Genomic DNA, 22,143 nt, shown 5'->3' with positions numbered 1-22,143 from the left:
TGAAGTGATGACAGGATCCTTTGGTTTGGGACACTTTATTATATTACTGTGCCTTGTGATATATTTGGGGGTTTACAGGCTGGCTTATATAGCCAGAAAGAATGGATATGCTTTCTAAAGCAACTAAGTTACTCCCAGTAGGTGAGAATCACCCATGATCTTATGAGCCAGGAGTTTAGGAAACTGTGTGTGGTCTTTCTGAGTGGTAGGCAGGTGATGTCTGCCTAAGGTCCTGAGTTTGGTGTTTTATATGGAGAACAGAATCCGTTTTCACCATTTATGGCAAGGGGGTATGGCTTCCTTCTGGCTCTCCCAAACCCATCCAGATCTCCCTCGGCCACTTCCACCTTTTTTCTTTTTCCTTTTGCCTGGGTAATATAATTTTATTTGTCCTCTTAGCAGTTTTGCCCAGACAGTAAACTTGCATGACAGTGGCCAGCTTTCCCGCAATATTTAGGAAACCTCCCAAGATAGCCCATGCCTTGTGAATCAACACAGGGCATTCAGAAGTCAATAAATCCCACTTTGAAAAGGCCAGGAGTTTAGTTTCTGGTCAGCCACGAAGTGTTTCTGGGTAGTTTCACTTTAAGCTTTTACAAAGAAAATTGTTTAATGCTTAGATAAATAGTCACTAAACCAAAAGCAAACTTCTCTCTTTGCAGCTGAGGAAGCCATTATTTTTGTTTCCCTCCAGGGACCACAGCTATTGAAATACAGTAGAATAAGGTGTCTCTTATGCATTAGAAGGCAATTTGTCAGACAAAGAGCTGACAGCCACCATGTGAAAGGACTTCAACTCAAAGTAAAGCTAAACCAAGTACAAGAGGCAGAACAGTGGATTTAAATAAGAGGTTGAAATTGTGAGTAGTATATGGAGGCCTCTGCTGGAAAACTTCCAGGCCCGGAAAACTCCACTCAGGAACTGTGGTCAGTGGGTGCTACGCGAATAGTGTCCCCTCTCCCCCCCGCCCCTGCCCAATTTCATGTCTACCTGGAACTTCAGAATGTGCCCTTATTTGGACAGAAGGCTCTGTTGTGGGAAGCCATCACACCTGTGGTCATTTGTTGTGGCAGCCGTAGAAAACGAACACAGTCGCACACAGAAACAAGAAGCATTTTCATGAAGCCAGGGCCTCTGAGATACACACGCCGCCTTCCAGGACCATTATCTAGTAACGACGATGTAAATCCTCTGCTCTGTGACCCAGGGTGAGGCCATGAGTGTGGCAAGCACACCAGGTGACTGTGGTGGTCAAAGAAGGAGCGGTCTCCACTTCCCGGGGTGCTGGGAGCCCCCAGTGGCTGCAGCTGAGAAGTGAACACCAGAGGGCCCTGGAATGGCCCCGTTCCCTGTCTGCTTCTGGGGGTGGGGGTGGGGGGTGGGGCTCCTGCTGCTTAGCCAACCTGGCCCAGAAGCTCAGTGTCAGGAGGGGAGCCTGCCTCACCCAGGTCACGGCTCCTGGCAACAGCCCGTCTTGTGGCATCATGGGCAGCTACCAGTGGAGCAGTACCCAAAACACATTTGTGTTTCTCTTAGAAGTCACCTGCCACATCTGGTGGCAGTTGAGTGAGCAAGTTGAGAGCACCCTCAGGAGTAATTGTGCAGGACCGAATGCCATTTTCTCCACCGGGGCTGACATGAGAAATGAGGAATTGGATGAGGCCAGGTGGATGGTTTCCTCCCTGGCACACCCCTGCACACCCCGCCCTGTTATCTGAGGGTGACGAGGGGCAATGATTGATGTAGACTCAGAGAGGGGGGCCCTCCCACAAATTCCTCACGTTCAGCTGAGTACAATGTACGTCCATGGTCAGAAGGACATAGAATTAAGCGAGTTGGGTTGCAAATAACTGAGGCAGAGGAAGGTTTCAGATAAAGGTAAAAGTCCTGAGGCCACCTGAGCAGCTAAGTACCTGCCTCTTTGTTCTGTTCCTGTCCTCAGGGCACGGGTGGGGTCACCTGGCCACTGCCTACACTGCCAGCTCCCCCCTCGCTCAAACCCCAGTGAAGCAGCAGAAGCATCTCTCCATCCTCCTGTAACCTACACACTAGGCCTTACACCCAGCACCTGCCCCCCCACTCAGCCATGCTGTCACCTGTGTCCTCCAGGCTCAGCCTGGTTTGCTTGCCTTGTTATCAAGTCCCTGCTGGGTGACTCTACCACAAATCACCACAGTATTCAACAGAAAGTGCACCAGAAAATAAGAACACGCACATCGAACCAGGCTGAGCATCCAACAAAGAGAAAGCTGCTCAAAGGTAGCAGAAGAATTAATTTTCCTCGTGCAGTGGGACCGGCACTGCATCCATGCAAAAGACAATCAATTCGATTTCTTCCAAAAGGAAGTGGGGCGCTCACTAATGACCATATGGTCCCGGGAGGTGGGGGGGGGGGGTTGTGCAGCTGCGTGTCCTGTTTGGTGGGACGCCCAGGGCCGGCCACCTACTCGGTGCCGCCCCATGGGCTGGGCTCCCGGCCAGTCCACTTACCTTGGCGATCTGCACACACCAGTTGAGCAGGTACTGGGAGCCGATGTTGTCTTTGTGTTCACGGACATAGTCCAGGAGACAGCCAAAGGGCATGAGCTGTGTGATGAGCTGGACCGTGGATGTCAGGCAGATGCCCAGCAGACGGCACACGTGAGGGTTGTCCACACTGGCCATCACATAGGCTTCCTGCACGGAGGAGAGGACAGGAAGCCGTCAGAAGGCTCGAGGGAGAGGCAGGCGGACCCCTTTTCAGGTGAAAAAGCATGAACATGATTTTGAATTTCAAAACGTGAACCTGTGCAGCACAAGCCAGCCCACAGGACTTCTAGTGCCATGGCTGTTCCCACAGGACCTTTTGCATGTCAGGCTGTGGAATGACCAGGCACTTGGCGAAGCTGGCACCTTCCTGAGTACACGCAGGGAGCCCCCACGCGCAGGGAACCCCAGGCAGCATCCACCACTGGTGCATGTTGGTTGAGAAAGAGACCTGATGTCTCAAGGCCTCGGCATTGCTGATGTCTTCCTTATGAAGACCTCCACCTCAGGGCTAAAGACGCTGCCGTTTCAAATGTCGTCAGGGTCCCCACACCCTGGATAAGGACTCGCCCACTGAATCTGGAACCCCCATATAGGTACCACGGAGACGTGATCATGGGGGCTCTAGGAGAGGTCACTGAGCAGGCAGGTGGCCGAGGGAGTCCTCACGTCTGCAGAGCACTGCTCCTCACTGTGCCATGGGCACTGTGTGGTCCCAGGGCCACCTCTGTGAAGTGGGCTAGAGGTGTCCTTTCGGTGTAGCCTGTTCAGGTTTTGACATGGACAGAGGGCGTTTCCTGGACAGTGACGGAACCCAGTTGGCTGCCCAGGAGGCATTTGCAAGAGAGGGTCTGTGCTGCTCCTGCCTCAGTCTTGGGACCCTAGAGCCATGCGGCTCTGCCAAAGGCACCCCGCCCCCACTGATCTGGCTGGCTGGCGGCTGCCAAGGCAGGACCCTTTGTTTCACACAGATCCATGAATATACGCTTTCTTTTAACCCTCTGCTGTTCTTGGGCAGAGGAAGCTGATTATTTACGACCATGCACAACGAGGCCCTCCCTTCTGTCTGGCTGAGCATTAGGGAACCCTCCATTTCCACCCATAAATTCTCTTTTCCTTTAAAAGACAAAGGGCAATGACTTTTTATTCGGGGTCCGCCATAGAAAGGCCAGAGGCTCCCTTTTTACATCTCAGCTACTCCTGGGGTCGGAGGGGCAAGCTGGGCTGTCTTTGCAGAAGGGAAGGCACCAGCAGGGGGCGCTCTGAGACGTGGGGGGAAGACCCGGGAAAGAGGCGGGGTGGGCGACCCATACACATCCCTAAACACATACATGATCACATCACTTTTCTGGCCTGAACCCTTCCCCTGGCCTCGTAGTTCCTGGGAAGCCTGGAGCCCTGGCGTTTGGACCCCTCCACCCACAGCACCCTGGGGTCATTAACCCTCCCGCAGGCCATCCCCCGCCCACACCCCTGGCCATGCCCATGGGAGGGCCATTATCTTGAATGCCTGTCTACCCTCTCTTTCCAGGCTGACCCCTCTTCAGGGGAGCCTCCCCACCCGACCCCTCAATCCGAGTTAAACTCTCCTGGCATTTTGGCGCTTTGCCTTGGGGGAGCAGGCTCAGCACTGCCCGGGAACTTCAAGTTAGAGCTGAGGCTCCTTGGGCCACACCGGGCCCACCATGTGAGATGCAGAGAGGCGGGCCTGCGATCTGTTTGAAGAGAGTGCTGGGTCACCTGCACTTCAATATTTGCATGATTTGAAAAACATCCTTCCCCACCAAGCTCTTTGAGGAAAAGACCTGCGTCTCAGCTCCCAGCACATGCCCAGTTGCGCTTAAGCGCTGTATGGCAGTTAACAAACGCTGCCATTTATTGCCTCGGTTTCCCCCACATACAAACGCTCCTGCTGCGGCAGCAGCAAGTGTGGTCCGCACTTTGGCAGGAGGGCCTGCATCTTCCTTTCCTCATTCCAGCGGTGCCTGTCATCTACGTAGGCACATAACGGCCTCAAACACTGTCAGGGCTGAACTACACTGAAATCATGCAAAGCCACAAATTCAAAGCAAAACCAGAGACCATGCCACTTCCGTTAACAACAACAACAAAAATCCTAGAGCTTTTAACTCTGGCTGCAGAACTTGTTGGGATGCTTTCCTGAGTGGTCAGGTGTTCTACTCTCAAGCAAAGTCTGCATTTCTTTTCTTTTATATTGTGAACATAATACCGCAACATTAAAGAGCAGATGTTTCCTACTTATGGACACTCACACATCTCTTTTGTCTTTGAGAAAGGCTAATTATAAAAACTTAGAACTGGAAAGGGCCTGTGAGGGCATTTCTTTTGAGGCCATTATTTGTCTAAAGAGGAAATCGAGGCCCAGTGAAGTGAGTGGCCGACCTGAGACCGCATTTACTCGTGTCACAGCTGGGCCCACAGGCGGGTCTCCTGTTGAGTGCTCTGGTTAAAGGTCCACCAGAAACCTCCAGACGTTATGGCACATATATAAATCTGTTTTGTATTCTCTTTCCACTGCCTGCCCTAAATTTAAACTGGAAAGTCCATGGAAAAATTAATAGGCCATGGGATTGCCAGAAAAAGCACAAATCACGTCTCTCCTCCGAGTCTGGGAAGCTGTACAACCATAACACCGAAGCAATCCTCTGGCTGTTCCTACTTTCTCAAGATCTGGTGGAGATTTGGAAACATATTGTGTTTATTTTAGAGGGGAGAAAAATCTGCAAACCAGAGCAGTTTGTGCAGCCCATCTGTTGTGGGTCCAGCAAGGAGCTGACCTGGCCCCGGGAATCGGGGAAGAGAGCAAGGGTGTGGGTGTCGGGCCACACAGAGGCTGGAGCCCTGCCAGGCCCCCGATCCTATTAAAATCTGATAGCGCACCAGAACTAGGTCATCACTTCCGCCCCACCCCCTCGGCACAATGGGGACGCTGTCTGGTCATGTGTCCTGATCTGTGTGCAGAGAAGTTAAAGTCAGCTTTTGTTCTTTGCTGTTTCTCTTGGAAACGCAAAGGTGCACTGTGACCCACACCAAGCATGCTTGGGATTCCACAACAATTTCTGAATTAGCCATCCCAGCCAGGCGTGCAGACGGGCAGGCAAATCACGCTCAGAGACCCCGGAAGTTCGATGCCTGAGTCACATGGTAGGGGGATCTCTGAGGCTTGGTGACCCGGAAAGTCTATTATTTTGTCTCTGTTGTCGAAATGCGTTGAGGTTCCTTCCTTCTTGCTTGTCCTCATCTGAGCTATTTTATGTCAAGAATTGGGGAACAAAGATTCCACTAGGTTTTAAACTCCTTCATCAGAGGCATGGATCCAACCTTAAGAATAATGAGTAGGTGCCCTACATTTTTGAAACTTTACCAGGTAACTAAGCCATCGATAGCAACTGAAGCCAGCGCTGGGTCTCAGTGCCTGACCTGCGTGGGGATGGGTGAGTGGAACCATTTCCAAGTGCCCGTGAGCATATGAAAGGTACCAGCCCTATGGGGCCTTTATTTTCTCTGTCTTCTACTTCCCTACCTCACAAAAACAGATTCCCTCCAATGTTAGGGATTTTGGGGGGCCTTTTCAGTGAAAACTATTTCCTTCCCAAAGCATAGCTATTGTCTTTAAAATTGCTCTTATTCTGCATTGTAAATATTGTTGTAATTCACATTTCAAGATCATTTTGTGAAATTTATTAGAATGTCTTGAATGAATAGAAAATGAGTTAAATTAGCAAATTCTGCAGAGCTTTTCTTTCTCACCGTAGAGGTGAGGGAGCTAGAGTTGTAAGGGAGGGGACTTTACCCATGGCTTGTCCACTCTATTTCGTGTGGTTACGTTGATAGGAGCTGACATTCTATTAATGGGACTTCACGTTCATTTGCAAACCATTCAAATGAAAGTTAATTTTGTTTGATAAGTATATCATCAATGCGGGAGATATTCTCTTGCACTGTATTCATACGTCATGTCTCATTTAGAAGTGTACAGTGTGTGTGTGGGGGGGTCCCTTACTTGTAATAAAGGGAGGGAAGGCTGCCCAGAGAAACTGAAGTGGACAGCATTTGCCACTGAAAAGCTCATTGTATCCAAACACATTTACTAAAGGTCCAGGTTGGCTCTGCTTACCAGACATTCTGTGGGTTAGATGTAGGAGTGGGGAGTATCATTTTGGTCCTTCTTGGCTGTAAGGTGAACTGAATTCTCTAGATCTTTGAGTCAATAAAGGCAGTCATTTTCCTCTTCCTTTGACTCTTTCCCTAAGCCACGTCTGAATCCCTTCACCCTCACCCCCCCTGGCTTTGCGTTGGGACAAAAGCAAGAGTTTTCATCAGTGCACAGTGGGCAGAGGTCAGGGTCATGAAGCAAGGACCCTGGAGGGCTTGCCCACTGGATCTACCTGAGCACCGACATGAAGTGGGCTCTGCCAAGCTCCAAGATGCCCCTTGCAGCTGCCTCTTTCTGAGGGTTTGCAGCCCCCTTTTTGACTAGTCAGGGTCCAGAGAAGGTGGAGAAAGTGCAACAGAATCGAAAGTGAAAACATAACAATAATCTGTGGACCATTCCAAAACTTCCTCCATCAAGTAACAGTCAGCAGACCCTGGAGAAGAATGCTGAAATTGTTCTTGGGAGAAAGTACAGAAGGTGGGCCCATTTACAGAGTTTATACAGCACCATATTGTTAATTCTAGGCACTTTTAAAAAGTCATTTTGAAGATAAGATAACTTGGTGGAGAAAAAGGAACATGAGTTTCAGAGTCAGAAGTGGTGATGGGCTGGAATCCTGCCCCAGCCATGTGAACCTAAGCAAGTTTCTTTCTACCTCCATCTCTTCATTGAAAAAGTAGCGAGCATAATACCTACACCAGAGGATCACCAGGTGTGATCATGTGTGTATAGCAGCTGGTAACTGAACCGACTGTCAGTTTCCATCCTTGTAGGAAAGATAATAGAATGGAAGAGGTCAGTCTTCTCTATAAGAGAAGGCCTGAGAGGAACTCATACCAACAAGAGCTAGAAGGAAAAAAGGCACGAAAAGTGACGATTTAGAATGCGGCAATGAAAAAAAGTCTAAAACCGAGCAACTTGCTACAGCCACGAGACCAAGTGGCTTCTGATACCCACACCTGTGCACAACTAGAGCACGAAGCAGAAACTCACATCGAGAATCTCCTTGTTGGCTTTTGGAGATGTGGCTTCTCTTAACTCCTTGATGGCCACAGGGATTTTAACCTTCTCGCCCTCTGGGATCCAGAGTCCCTGTGACCGAGAGAGAGGGAAGATATTAACTGGCAGTCATTGCACCAAGCAACTTGTGACTTGTGAGCTGGATGGACTTTATTAGTGACACCATGCAGAAGGACAAGGGACAAGGGGCACAGCTCTGCGCTCCAAGGCCCTGGCCAGGGTGCTGGGAGTCATGACGTCTCAGCAACTGTTCAGCTGTCATGTTCCATGGATCAGAGTAGTTAGATTAAAAAAAAAACAAAACCTAAGCTCGCAGGAGTGTGGGTCATTTCACCCAGAATTCTAAGATACCGGGTCTAGGCCTAACTGAATCAGACTTTACACAAAGAGTATCTACTGTGTTTCCCCCAAAATAACACCAAACTGGATAATTAGGTCTAATGCATCTTTTGGAGCAAAAATTAATATAAGACCTGGTCTTATTTTACTATAATATACGAGTGGGTATAATATAATATAAAACTCTGGGTCTTACATTAATTTTTGCTCCAAAAGACGCATTAGAGCTGATTGTCTGGCTAGGTCTTATTTTCAGGGAAACGGGATAGGAAAAAACGATTTAAGAGGAAGCTGTTTTGACCTGGGCTTTATCTGGATACTGTCACGCAGTGATATGCAATTGTGCTTCAGACTCCATCCGTGCCATTCACCCCTCTAAAAGGTCAATGCCATCTTCCATAAAAATGTTTTTGTCTGTGTACCAGTCTCACAGGGCCACTGATTTGTCACTGTGATTATAAAGATTTCCTCTTGACAACTTGGGAAAAGTGTTGGAATTTCCCAAATCCTCAGTGACACAAAGAGCAGATGAGGACAGGCAAACAGCAGCCAGCAGCTGAGGATGCTGGGTTCGCTCACCCAGACCTGAGGGGCCGCCAACCCGAGCCCCCGAAGCATCTGTGCCGTGTCTCTGGCGGTCTCACCTTGTACACTGTACCGAATGCTCCAGAGCCCAGCACCTTGATCTTTTTGAATTCTGTTTCCTTCAAGATCCTCAGGAGAGCTTGGTTGGGAGCTTCTCCACTGGGTGTAAGGGGCTCAACCAGCTGTGGAGACAATGAGGAAGGGTGATGCTCTCTCAGCCTCCGCACTCTACACCCAGGGTGAGGTGTGTGTCAGGTGGGTCCAGACACAGCCATGTGTGGTGGTGCCTGAGCACACAGAACTCGCCATGCTCACTCAGAAGGAGAAGCAGACCCCTTCTCTGAAGAGCTTCATAAAAGGAAGGACACCCTTTTCAACACATGCAGTTTCTATTTCTGTTTCCTGGCCAATTAGCTGAATTGAGAAGATTTTGAGATTGTGGTCATTTTGATAGGCTGTTGGGTCCCCTAACACACAAGTGCCATTATGCTACGAGCTGCCATGGGCCTCTCCTCCCAGGACTCTGGCTTCCGACACACAGTACTGGACACTAGAGACGCCAGGTGAGGACCCGTTGAAGGGAATCACAGTGTCAGTGATGCCACCAGTCAGGGGCAGAGCCCAGAAAGGCACAGCCACCAGTGTGGACAATGGCATTTTCCAAAGTAACATCTTCTCAACCACAGCACCTTCCCAGGAACTCAACAGATATACCTGTTCACAAGGCTTTCTCCTGTGCACACACATAGGTCCTGTCCTTTAAACAGGACTCCACACAGCTCTGTAACCATGTTGTGTGACTTAGCCTAGAAATATTTGCATTTCACTGGATAGACGTACCAAAATGGAACTAATTGCTTATAATTGGATATTCAAAGATTCCTACTGGTTTTTCCATTACAAGAAATAAAGCATAATGTTACAATCCCATATTTAAGACACAACATTTCAAATGGCAAGCCTGCACAGGAGTCCGTCTTCCTACCTGGGGTAGCTAGGGTTCCTGAAGGGGGCGCTGGTGGGGCACGCGGGGCCCGGGCGCCTACTCACCTCTCTCTCCTGCAGAAGTCTGCGCAGCGTGCGCTTCCGGACAATGTGGCGCCTGCGCAGAAAGAGGCCAATGCCCAGCGCCACCACCACCACCAAGAAGAGGCCGCCCACAATCCCAGTGGCGATGGATGAGATCTTGAGCCTGGAACGAGGTGGAGACACATAGGAAGAGTCAGGTTTGCTGAAAGATTTCATGACATTGGCATTCCCCAGATCTCCTGTCAATACACTGACATCACTTAAAAGCTATCTCAGAAAGTGGAATTACTGTGCAGCTTCTAAAGGGAGAAAAGAAAGCTGACCAACAGTTGTAGGGTAGTGTTTCCAACTCCTGTCCTCACCCCCAGTGCCCGGCTTCTTTGCATTTTTAAAACTGAGCTACTGTCTGGACCTCTCCATAGGATGGTTCTATTTTAATCTGTTGATCAAGAAAACACATACTTCAGAAAGTAACTCAGCCTTCAGTAATGCTTTTCATATGAATTTGTATGTATTCCCCCTCCGCCCCCGCGTCTCTCCATACATCACAAGCATAGCACTCCACACATGAGACATGTATTGTCTACTGGCCAAGCTGGGTGAAGGGACTCTTTCATTAATGTTGAGACTCCTTGAAGGGTCCTTGGCTTTCAAGCTGGGACCACAGCCACATGAAATGCTTTATGAGTGAGCTCAGAGGAGGTTATAAAACGATAGGATTTTGCATAGAAAGCATCACTGTCATAGATAAGGGATGTCCTCATGCAGCCTCAAACCTCTCATCTGCACCCCTGATTTCAGGGACAGCAAAAACTCAAAACTCAGCTCCTAAAGCTCACTGGGGGAAAGAATCATCTGAATTAATAGCTTCTGAATTGAGAATCTTTATAAAGTTATTATTTTTAAGTATCTATGCCATTTGAGCTCCTGGCAAACGTCATCTTTTCAGGTAGAAATGTTAACAAATATCAAAGATTAATTAGTAGCATCATTTGCATGCAAAAAAATAGGCCATTGTCCTTACAAATTTCTCATAAGTGGGTCAAATGTACTTCATGAAAACAATATTTACAACACTTCCTTCTTAGTGAGTACAAAAGGCATGTCCTGCATCATACTATCTCACCAATAATGCAGTTGCAAGCAATGGAGTTTTACTATCTTGAGGGGAACACTGAAATAACATAATAATTTGTTACAGAGTATGTGTTTCATGGGGAGCCATAGTAAGAGTGAGAGAATGAAAAAAATAAAAGAATAAATATAACAACAAAAAAGGCCACTGACTGGTTCCAAGGTGGGGAAGTGATGGAAAATGTCACCATACAGATACTAACAGTATAGCATGAAAAGGAGGAAAAAGTTTGCTGGTGTCCTTAGGCTTAGTGAAGAGGTAGGGATGGGAGGACATCTTTGCCTCTGAGAAACTGCCTTTTTTGTTGTTAGGTTTCCCTGATAATAGGAGGGTTCTGTTATCATGGCTAATTCTGGGGCAGAAGAGTCAGCTGACGTTGAGGGAAGGTTTCATAGGGCAGGGATTCTGCAGACATGACTAGAAATGGCAGCAGTGCCTGGACGTTTGGCTAATGTTTGGGGATGTTAGGATGGCAAATAGGTGTCTTGTGTATAATTCAGATTCCTCTCTAGTCATTACTAATTGGTAATAACCACACTTTCCTGATAAGTGCAAATAGGAACCCCCATTTCGGGTTGTCTCAGTGCAGCATTTCAAGCAACGATGGCAAATTGATCAGAATTGAAATGCTGAAGGAAGTTGTGTTTAGCAAAGGATGTAAGGTGAGAAACTCCACCCCCCCCCCCCCAAGCTGGAGCACTGTCATTGAACAGTAAGGTCATTCAATCCAAGTTTGTGACAGGGCCAATTGGGTCAGTGAGGGAAAGAAAAGAAGCTAAAAGAGGAAAAGGAGCCAACACAACTGGTGTGGCCAAGGAAGTCAGAGGTGGGCTACACAGAAGTGTGGGGCCCCGAGCACTGGGCACAGACCCGCACTCACATCCGCACCCTCGCCCCAGAGCAGGTCGGGGAGCGTCTGCTGGGACGCTCTCCATGCTGGCCCAGAGGAGAAGTAAGGACCTCACAAAGCTGAGGGCGATCAGAAATGCTGGAAAGCATTTTCTTTGCCCACCACAGGTGTGGTCTTTCCCAATAGGGTCCCTTAGACACAAAGGGGAACACTTACCCAGGTCCTGGGCAGCCTTCAAGACCTGGCCCAGAGCAGCTGTAAGAATTGAAAGAGAAATACACATTGTGATCATTCTCTTCTTTAGCATTCTTTCTTAGGAAAGTTACTGAACTGTCACATGAACAGACAGCATTTGTCTTAATGTGACTCCCGAGCACCTGGCAACATTTGCCAATGCACATGTCAACAGGAAAACAAAATACTCCGAGTCAATGGAAAAGACCAACATATCGCCTGGGCACAGAATAAACAGTGCATTTCAGAAGCAGTACATTTGATAACGTTGTACAGTGAAGAGGATTAGGGACGTTTGCTTGGCACGTCATCTGATCTGAAACATTTTTCTATCGCATTCAAAGGGCTATGATCTCTACATTCCATTCGTCTTGGTTCTGAGGATCTCGGCTCTTCCTCTTTTCCACGGAATCGGACTCTGCAGCTTCACCCCTGCAGTGCATTATGGGCCTTCATTCCCACACCAGACACACAGGCTTTTTCAGGCAGTGGGATACACAAACAGGTCTTGTTATTTCACAATCTTTCATTACCTCCTAGGAAAACCCAAATTGTCAAAGACAAAAAAACATTCACTAGTGGATGACTGCTGATCAAATCTGACCCTACTAGAAATATCCCTTCTCTGTTGCCTTTTTTTCCCCTCCTTTAGCCTGGTGGGGATACTGTGCCAAGTGGGTCCAAATGGAAATTGCAAATTTTGGACAAGATGCAGGGTTTTATGCGGCCCCTGAAAGTGCTGCTGGTAAACCACAGGGATTGTTAGCAAGAAGCTACTGACCAACAGGAAACTCAGAGGGAGAGATAGGCCAGTTTCCGTGGGGAGAGATGACTGACAAGGCTGGTGACAGGGCAGATGGTATAAGAGAGAAGCATCTGAGTATCAACAGAAGAGGTCCTTGGGAAAGCCTACCATGATGCCCTTGCATACTTTTGTGGAAATTGGTTATTGACTTTCAAGTAAAACAGGTTTCATGTTATAATTTAATTTTGTCAGGAAAATTATTCTTTATTCCTCCCCTCCACACACACTTGATTTATTCTTTTTGGTTACAGGTAATTAAAATAGGCAGCATTTCATTTTACTTCGTTTAATTTATCGGGATAAAAATTTCAAAGAAAACTTCCCCCCACAACGTACTATGAAAATATGGTTCTATTTAAAAACAGATTTGCTTAAGTTTTCCTTACTATTCTCTTGGGTAACCAAATCTGCCACGGTGGGAATGGCATGGCTTTTAAAGCAGGCCTGTGCCACGTCGGAATCTGAGCTCTGTCAGTGCTGGCTAAGACGTTGTGATTGCTAAACCTTTTTGAGTGTTCCTTTAACCAGACACGTGGTGAAAGAAACGACCACTCTGAGAAATCAATGAGACAATGCATTGGATGATGTCGTGCACATCACAAGTGCACAATAAACGTTTTCTTATTTTCCCTTCCTCCTGTCAGCATTGCGCCGTATCTTAAAAATTAAATCCATTTCTATCATGTGATTCCCATGTAATTAATGACCTTGGGAGAAGTTATAGAGAGCGATAACATGGCTACATACACCTCTATGTTCTTCTACCGACAAAAGGCTCAGAATAAAGAAGATAATCACATGTGTGAAAGATAAAATACTGATGAAACTCTACATGCCAAATGCAGAGCATCGGGATTTTATTTGAAACCAAAGGAGAAAGAGACAGAAATGGTGCAAGGAAATACAAGAGGAAAATCAACATTAACAATTTTTATGTAAACCTCGAGTAAATCCCCTCTTTCTATATTTGGCAAACGGTTTCTTAGACAAGATAAATTTACTGAAAATTCCAACTTCCCTTTCTGGCCCCCCCCTGGCTGAGGCCCGGAGACACACACTCACAGAGACGCTAACAGGTATACATGTTCACTTCCAAAAGGTACGAAAAGGGAGAAAGAGACAACATTTATTTTATACAGCTAATACAATTGTTAGAGAGAATTGGCTCCAAAATTGCTTATTTTGGGGGGAATATGAAAAAAATAGGCTAAGTGAAAAACTAGCAAAACATAATTTACACCACGCTTTGTAGAGTTTGCAAATCGGTCAACATAGCCAGCATGCTGATGTACCCAAAGGGAGAAAATGAACAATCCTAAGTTGCTACCAACGAGGTATTTGATAAAACTCGCCATTACCACCAGCACTGGCACCGATGCCACCTCTGTCACCCGCATCACTGTTTTTACTGCCTCATTACCAGCGTGTTACTGTCAATGCATCGCTGATTGAAAGCTCATGTATTCCAGGCACTATTTCAAGTACAATGAACGTATTAACTCAAGATCACAGAAATCCTGTGAGCTATGCAGCATTATTATCCGAATCGATGGACAAGGAAAGTAAGGCACAGAGAGGTTAAGACAGTTGCCCAAAGCCACATAGCTAGTAAGAGATGGAGGCAGAGAAGAAAGTATAACCAGTTACAAATAAGGCTGAAGATTATGACATATATACAAGGAAATGTGAAATAGTATATATGACACTCAACTTCTCTTTCTGATCACCAAATTTATCATTTTAGTAAATAAGATACAGACATGCTCATTGCAGTCAAAATACTTTTAATTTACTTAGCAATAGCTCAGCCAGCCATAACTAGCTAAAAGAAAAAAGTGTCTTTAAGCAACATTCCAGGAAATGCTACCTTCTATGAATGGCAGAACAAAAATAAAAGAGTCCCACATGAATCCCCGTTATCTGGAAAGACACGGAGGAACGTTGGAGACCTGGCAGGACGTCTGCTGTCATTCCATCTGTCACTTACTCTTATTTGAACGTGCTAGCATTACAGAACAGACCCCTGGCAGGATAAACATCATGACAGGCTGAGAGGCATTCCTACCAGGACCAAGAGCTGCCCATCAGCATGTTCTTGCTGCTGCCATGGCCCTAGGGCCAAGACATCCAAAGCACCTGACTCAGCTACACACCTCTTCGTGTATTGCCTGGACATATTGGAGCTATTTTCAATCTATGAATTTGCAAAAGAGCAAAACACACATTTCGTTCTTCTGCTTTTTTTCCCTAGGGCCAGAGCTTCCACTTACCCGTAGGTACAGTTTGGATGGCACAGGTGACACACATGATTGGCATCTGAAAACTTCCAGACCAGTGTGTTGTTTTCTCCCATGACCCCAGCCGGGCAGGTCTTGACACAGTGAGGTCCGTCAATGTAGTGGGCACACTTCACACAGTTGTCTGGTCCCTGCACCAATGTGGAGAAATACACTTATGTGTGTCGCTTTTCTTTGCAAAATGGAAGTCACTTTTTACCTAAAATACTTATTGTGAAAAAAAAATCAAATAATATAGAAGTTCTTAGAGTTGAAAACAAGTTTGCCTGTGACTGGGCTTGCCTGATATGACCACTGTTAACAGATTAGTATAAAATCTTCCTGACTTTAAATACATATAATATATATAGACATGGAAGAAACCAAACTATACGGTTTATTACTTTGGACTTAATACTTGGGCATCTGGCCTTCCCAAAACAATCTTGATTGGCCTTTATGTCTATTTATACCCGTATTGGTCAGACAGACTTTCTTGCACATCACATTTGATGTTAAAGGGAACCTCCTGGGGAATAAGACTTGTGGAAGCAAATTGAAGAAAACCTCCATCTATGTCTGTCCAGTGAGAAGGTGGCAAGTGTACGTGCAGTGGTTCCTGCCTAATTAACTGTGGATCATGCCAAATGTGATTCTATTTGTCAGACATGGAATGCTGAATTCTCACTTACACTCTCTAAAAGATTATTACGGAACATGTAACTATGAAAGTGAATTTCGAAAAGTTTTGCTAGGTGTTTCTTTAAAAATCCTTCAAGTAATTCTAAACTCATATGACGGAAGAATTTGGTGACGTTTGGTTAAAATGATAAGGCAATGATGACAGATGTCAGGAACAGCAGACACCGGCTGCCAGAACCCCCAACCCACCACAGGCTTCCTTGTGTTGGGGGGAGAGCAGTCGGCATTAAGTGTGAGGATGTGGGACAGAAAAGGTGACACTCGTGCCAGCAGGTTGTGTGAGGACTTCAATGCAATCGCAGCTCCTCTGACCCAGCTGTGAGATCACACGGCCTCTTGTTTGGGAAGTGGGCTGAGGTGGCAGTCCTTAGCAGCTACCGGGTGACATTGGGTCATCGCCGGGGTTCTACACCTGCAAAGATTTTTCCCTATGACAGTGAATGAATAACATCAAATGTGCTGCTCACGTGTCCCGTGCAGGTTACGTTCATGACCTGGGGCAGGCATTCCGGATGGCATTGTATGCACTCGGAATTCTCCACAAACTCCCTGGGTTCCCTGAGAGAGAGAAGAGAGGAAATTGATCAGTGCCGTCCCTGGAGACCTGGCATCAGAATGCTAGGTGGTTACAACAGCCTGAGTCGATCTGTTGGAAATTTCAGGTGACACTAACCACTTCTCTCAGAAATTCACCACAATTTCAGGTAAAAGGCCAACAGTCTGGGATCTGGACTATACCGTAATATGATAAACTGATTCTAACTGAATTCTTGGTAATTCTCTCCTGGATTAGACACATAAGCTTCATCTATAATCAAAACACCTTCCCTCCATTTTTCTACAGGCACAATTTTTGTATATTTAGGTCAGCAAGACAACAAATGGAAAAAAGAAAAGAGTTCTTGAGAGGGACCCCCTCCACTGTCAGGTTCATGGATATTTAAAGCTAAGCTGAAAAGAAATGGTACCCGCAGACTAATACATGCAGGAAAAGGCAGAGGAGGTATTCACATCTGCTCAATGGTTATCACAAAAAACAGTAAGTATGGAGCACAGGTGTGAAACATTTTGCTTGTAATGTGATGTACAGATCAATGGGAAGCAGGATGTCTGACTGAAAAGAAAACGGTTGTGACGGTTGTTAAGACTGAAATCTGACTGGTAATTCACTGCAGGGCTTCACGCCAGGCAGGGAACAAGGAATGTTGACACCCGCAAATGTGGTCCATGAGTCCTCCTGTTCAGACAAAGGGCATCACTTAAACCAAATATGCCACATTAGTTTTTTTCTATGCTGCTTTTTGGGGTTCTCATGCCTGCTGAAGGAGCCAGCCTTGCCCAGGGGCCAGTGCTGCCGGACACCAGGGTTCTCCAGCAGAAAGACACGGGCACCACTGATGTGGTTATTTTAATTACCTCGTCTCTTTAAAGACAAGTGAAAACTAAAAACACGAGCATAGTGTCTATTTGCAGCAGTAAGAATGGCACCAATATTCCTTACTTGTTGAAACAGCACTATTAATTATGCAAATTACTCTGGTTAATGAGCTTATCAGTTAAAGGCTTCCTACAGAACTGAAGTTGGTTTGCTCATCTTGCTCCTAAATATTTCTGGATCCAGACTGTGGCCGAAGTCCTGATAGTGAAACAGGAAGAAAGATTTCCTATAGCCATCTGTAATTCCACTGCCTCTTCCCTATCACAAAATTTCCCTTTTCCTTTAAAAAAATTTTCTTTAAATTAAAATTTATTGGGGTGACAATGGTTAGTAAAATTACATAGGTTTCAAGTGTACAATTCTGTGCTAAGTCTATATGTCACATTGTGTGTTCACCACTCACGTGTCAGTTCTCCTTCCATCGCCATATATTTGACCCCATTTTGCTCCTGCCAATCTCTATTCAATTTTACTTTCCTGTTAATCTGTTTTTAGTCATTATTTGTGGTCATTCAAAGCTTTACACTAATATTAAGATCCCCATAGAATCGACAGACTGTAATTCTTACTGATGGCAAATTAACTCAACAAGCATTATATGATTGTTTATTTCTTTGTCCATTGTTCTATTTAAAGTTATTTGTACTGCTCACTGTTTCTTGAACATAAAACAAAAATTAACCAGGAACTGTAATTTGTATGCTATATTTTGACACATCAGAAATAGTGTGCTGCTAAGGAAAGACCAAATGGCAATAGTCTGGGCCATATGGACCATTTATGACCGTTTATCTTGGGAGCTTAGTGCAGCTTAGATACATAAGGTATTTCCAGAACTAGAGACTATACATTATTGGATTGGATTAAGTAATGAAAAGAGTCTGTTCATTTCCTTTTGTGATTAACAGTTGTCAACAAACCAAACAACCAGGTAACAAAAAAACAAAAAAAACAAAAAAAAAAGGGAAAGGGGAAAAAGCAAGATTCAAATTGAATAACTATAAACCTATAAAACCAATCCTGCCTTTTTTTTTTTTAACCAAAACAAAAGGATTAAACAAAAGAGTGTCTTACCCCTCCAGAATGTTGCATTTCTCCACACATTCCTTGTCACGGCTGACGTTTCGGCAGGACACGCAGTCCTTGGGATCTGGGCCCCAGCAGCCCTCTGACGAGCACAATGGGTGACAGACATGGCCCATGGCCTCTGCGAAGACAGAGTGAGCCACCAGCAGTCAGTTATGCAGGAGAGACCAGTGGTGCTTGCCGATGAATGTCATAGCTGAAGGTGTCTGCAGGGAGGCTTTGCTTGTGGCTGTGTGCCACGTGTAGGCGCTATGCCAAGGGTTTTACACACAGACTTGCATTTAATTCCCTCAACAGCACTATGGTGTGGGAATGGCTATTGTCTCCATTTCATGGATGAGGAAGCCAGAGCCTAAAGATATTAAGTAGACTGATGAAGGTCTCAAAGCTCGGAAGGGCTAGAGCCAGGATTTGAACTCAGATCTGCTTCGTCCAGTGGTCAGGGTCTCAGCACAAGACGATAGCCAGCTTTTGATGGTTTTCAAAAGCTGGCTATGGCTCTAAACACAGAATAAGAACGTGAAATGTTTGCCCCATCATGTGTGTGTGTGTGTGTGTGTGTGTGTGTGTGTGTCAGCTATGGTCGTTAGAGGCTGAAATGAACAGGGAGGAACCTATAGCTAAAAGGTAATATAATTAATACTAAATTTAGTTCTGTAAATCACAAATAATTGATAGCTTAAATCTCAAGGCAGATTTATCCTATGAAATGAGAATGATCTAGAAACAATTCTGATGAACTTCACATGATAACTTTACAATGAGGAATATGCAGACTCCTTTTAATTGGCTTCTTCAGGAATGAGAAAAGTCATTTAAATGCTTGGGAATGGCCCTGCAGTATTCTCCATCAAAATAAATGACCCATTGGAACCATGTCCAGAATCAAACCAAAGTGATTACTCACCGCACTTATTTGTATCCTTATTGCCTACAATCTTGGTTTTCTGACTTGAGGTCCCAAAGAGTTTTTTCCAGTTTATTGTGTCTGCGTAGCACAGTTCTCGGTTTCCTGAAATGATCACATCTCCATCGCTTATCTCCTTGAGGGAGCGTAATCCCAAGGATGTTATGTGTAGGCCAACAACCGCAAGAGAAAACTGACCGCTACATTGGAGAGAAGAGAACTAACGTGAAAAATTATGAAAGTAGAATGCCACTAAAACATTCATTTTGTGTTTTCTGGATCACTTTTGAGTTACTACAAACTGCCTTCCAGTGGTCATGAGTCACATTATGAAAGGTATGTATTGGAACTTTTGAAAATTGCAAGAGTTTTTTCAGCTCCTCCAGGGAAAAGCTAGTCCCCTTGTTCTTTTAGTACCTTTAATCCCAGTGGCAGACTGGGGCTGAATAAAGGCCTTCATGTCATTTTATTTACTGCATTTTTATTTTGCCTGGGAATTGTGAACATGTTTTAACTTCTCAAACATTCAAATAGACTTCAAAAGTCATATGTCCATTTTTCCTTCCATCCATCCATCCATCCATCCATCCATCCATCCATCCATCCATCCATCTATCCGTGTATGTATTTATTGAACAAAGATTTGAAGTAGTATGTGACTAATTCTATGTAGGTTATATGTGTATATCCTACTCTCGAGAAACCCTTTGTCTAGTGGGGATACAATCACATGAGCAGGTAATTTTAACCTGGCCCCATGAGTATAGAGGTAACAGGCACCATGGAAGCAAAGCGAATGAGGATCCTACAAAGTGATCTGATCAATACATGTTCCTCGAATGACTAGATAAAAGTTATTCAGATTAAAGGGAGGGAAGCCTCAAACCACCTGCAGGAGCAGGAAGGTAAGAACGTACATGGCAGGTGCTGACATGTACTGTGGCGCAGCAATGTGGAGGCAGGGAGGCCCGAGAGAGGGCCCCAGGGAGGGTGGGAGAGGCCAGGGCATGGGACCTCGGTTACGTGGGAAGGAGCTCGGGGCTGTTTGCAGACATGGGGAAGCACGGGAAGGGGACATGAGTTCTTAGGAAGCTCACTGGACATCAAGACAGGGAGTGGGCCGGTTGAGACAGTGGTGAGTGAAGAGACTTCATTAAGGCACGAGATGACAGAAGCTCAGAGTATAATTTGGAGACTCCTGTCCTTTCTCTTTCTCTCCCCAACTCTTCTTTCCCTCTCCTCCTGCAACCTGGCTCCTGGGAAAAGAGAGGGGCCCTGAAAGGAGACCTACACCGCTGCTGTGAGGACTCCTCCCCCGACACGTGCCCAGGAAGCCAAGACACTGGGGACAGTGCCGGGGCCTTCCTTGCAGGGCAGGCCTGGCTTTGGTGAGCCAAAGCCTGGAACCGGTGGTCACCCTGCCCAGAAATCTGTGTGTCACTGCACTGCTCACGAAATGTGAAAAGGAAAAAATTAATCCTTCTCTTGTTTAAACCCTTAAAACGAAGCCTAAGGTACACACCAGTAACCCCCAAAAACCTGATCTAAACCTCGCATCTCTGGATGAACTTTGGACAAAAGAAGTATTTCTGAGGACGCAGCACAGAGGAGTCTTTTTGGGCAACAGTGTCAGCTGCGTGTCAGTGTCGGGAACGCAGAGCCAACAGTGTTTGGAAAGCGATGGTTAGTTAACATGTTCCGTGTTCTGATTTTCTTTAATAGTGTGCAATATTATGCAGTCCTTTTAGGGATCAATTATGGGGAACAGTTCTCAGAACCAGACTGTTTCCGAGGCACGTTTGACCAAGAGATTCCCAAATTCCTCCTCATCATAAAATTCATTATTATACTTATTATGTTGAAGATGCTTATTTGTGTGTGTGTGTGTATTTCACTGTTACAGTTGGAAATGTGGAAATGCTGAGAGACATTTAATGTTAAAAAGCCTCTCCAATCCTCCTGATATGATGTGCCAATAAGGACATGTCACCTCAGTGCTATTCTTACCAAAAATGCATAACCTCAATCAAATCACGAGAAAACATCCGCCATTTTACCAAATGCCCGAGAGTACTTTTCAAAAGCATCAAGGCCATGAAAGATAAGGACAGAATAGGGACAGTTACAGATTGCAAGGGGATGTAAATGTCGTGTGTGATGCTGGATTGGACACGGAGACAGAAAAGCTGGCAAAATCCAAATAAAGTCGGTAGTTTTAGGGAAACAGTGCTGTGCCAAGGCTGATTTCTTCATTTTGATACTTGTCCCATGCTTACGTAAGATGTGAACACGAGGGGACATCTGGTGAACTCCCTGTGGCATCTTTGCAAGACTTCTGTACGTCTTATTTCAAAATAAAAGTCTTAGAAAGAATCTGCCAGGCTCTGGCTGGGGTCAACTCACTGTTGCTTTGTCCTGCCTCGGATAATCTCCAGGTTCTCGAAAGCGTGAAGGTCAGTTCTGTTTTCCGGCCAGGCCTGAATCAGCAAAAACCCTGTGGGGCAGAAGGAAGGTTCAGACACACACTTAGAAACTTCTGTTTTGTATGAGGCATTATTATAGGATTCTCAGGAGACTGTAGCATGAGCAGAAGTGTGAACGTTTAATTCTTCTTGTCATCGTCACTGAGTATGTACACACACACACACATACATGCAAGCCAAGGACAACTGTACAATGGGCATCCTGCATCCCCCACGGAGTTCCCACCCCCCAACCCCCACCAAGCAGGCTGTCCCGTGTGCTGCAGCCCCGATGGCCTCACTAGGCTCTGTATTGGGTTCCTCCAAACAGCTTCCTGCTTGATAGTGATGAAGTGGCCGTGTATTGAGCTGTTTTTGCACACAAGGAGATTTGCCTAGTTTCCTTCTTTAGTTCCAATCCCGAAACCAATCTTGTTATTTGGGTCAAATTGTTCCCTTTTTAGGGATGAATGACGTGGGGCTCTGATCGCAGTCATGGACCTGAGACCTGTCAGTGAGGATCAGGGATGTGAAGTCTCGTCCACGAGTCTTGCAAGCCCTGCTGCCCCCC

The 22,143-nt window shown here is 45.9% G+C and overlaps 1 protein-coding gene across 2 annotated transcripts in view; it reads right to left on the bottom strand.

Annotated features, from left to right (window-relative positions):
* EGFR (epidermal growth factor receptor) overlaps positions 1-22,143 on the bottom strand; it is a 158,166-nt gene that overhangs the window by 17,053 nt on the left and 118,970 nt on the right. For both annotated transcript variants that reach the window (XM_019726357.3, XM_019726356.3), the window contains exons 11-20: positions 21,514-21,604; positions 19,111-19,310; positions 18,192-18,324; positions 16,147-16,237; positions 14,972-15,129; positions 11,879-11,917; positions 9,699-9,840; positions 8,708-8,830; positions 7,698-7,796; positions 2,492-2,677 (exon numbers count right to left, since the gene is read on the bottom strand). In XM_019726357.3, coding sequence (XP_019581916.2) covers positions 2,492-2,677; positions 7,698-7,796; positions 8,708-8,830; positions 9,699-9,840; positions 11,879-11,917; positions 14,972-15,129; positions 16,147-16,237; positions 18,192-18,324; positions 19,111-19,310; positions 21,514-21,604 — 1,262 coding nt within the window. The remainder of the gene's footprint in view (positions 1-2,491; positions 2,678-7,697; positions 7,797-8,707; positions 8,831-9,698; positions 9,841-11,878; positions 11,918-14,971; positions 15,130-16,146; positions 16,238-18,191; positions 18,325-19,110; positions 19,311-21,513; positions 21,605-22,143) is intronic.

The sequence above is a fragment of the Rhinolophus sinicus genome, chromosome 4 (assembly GCF_057876585.1).
Source record: "Rhinolophus sinicus isolate RSI-liver-muscle chromosome 4, RSI-T2T, whole genome shotgun sequence".
Taxonomy (NCBI): Eukaryota; Metazoa; Chordata; class Mammalia; order Chiroptera; family Rhinolophidae; genus Rhinolophus; species Rhinolophus sinicus.
The sequence above is the reverse complement of the archived record's forward strand: the minus strand, read 5'-3'. Positions and strand labels throughout refer to the sequence as shown.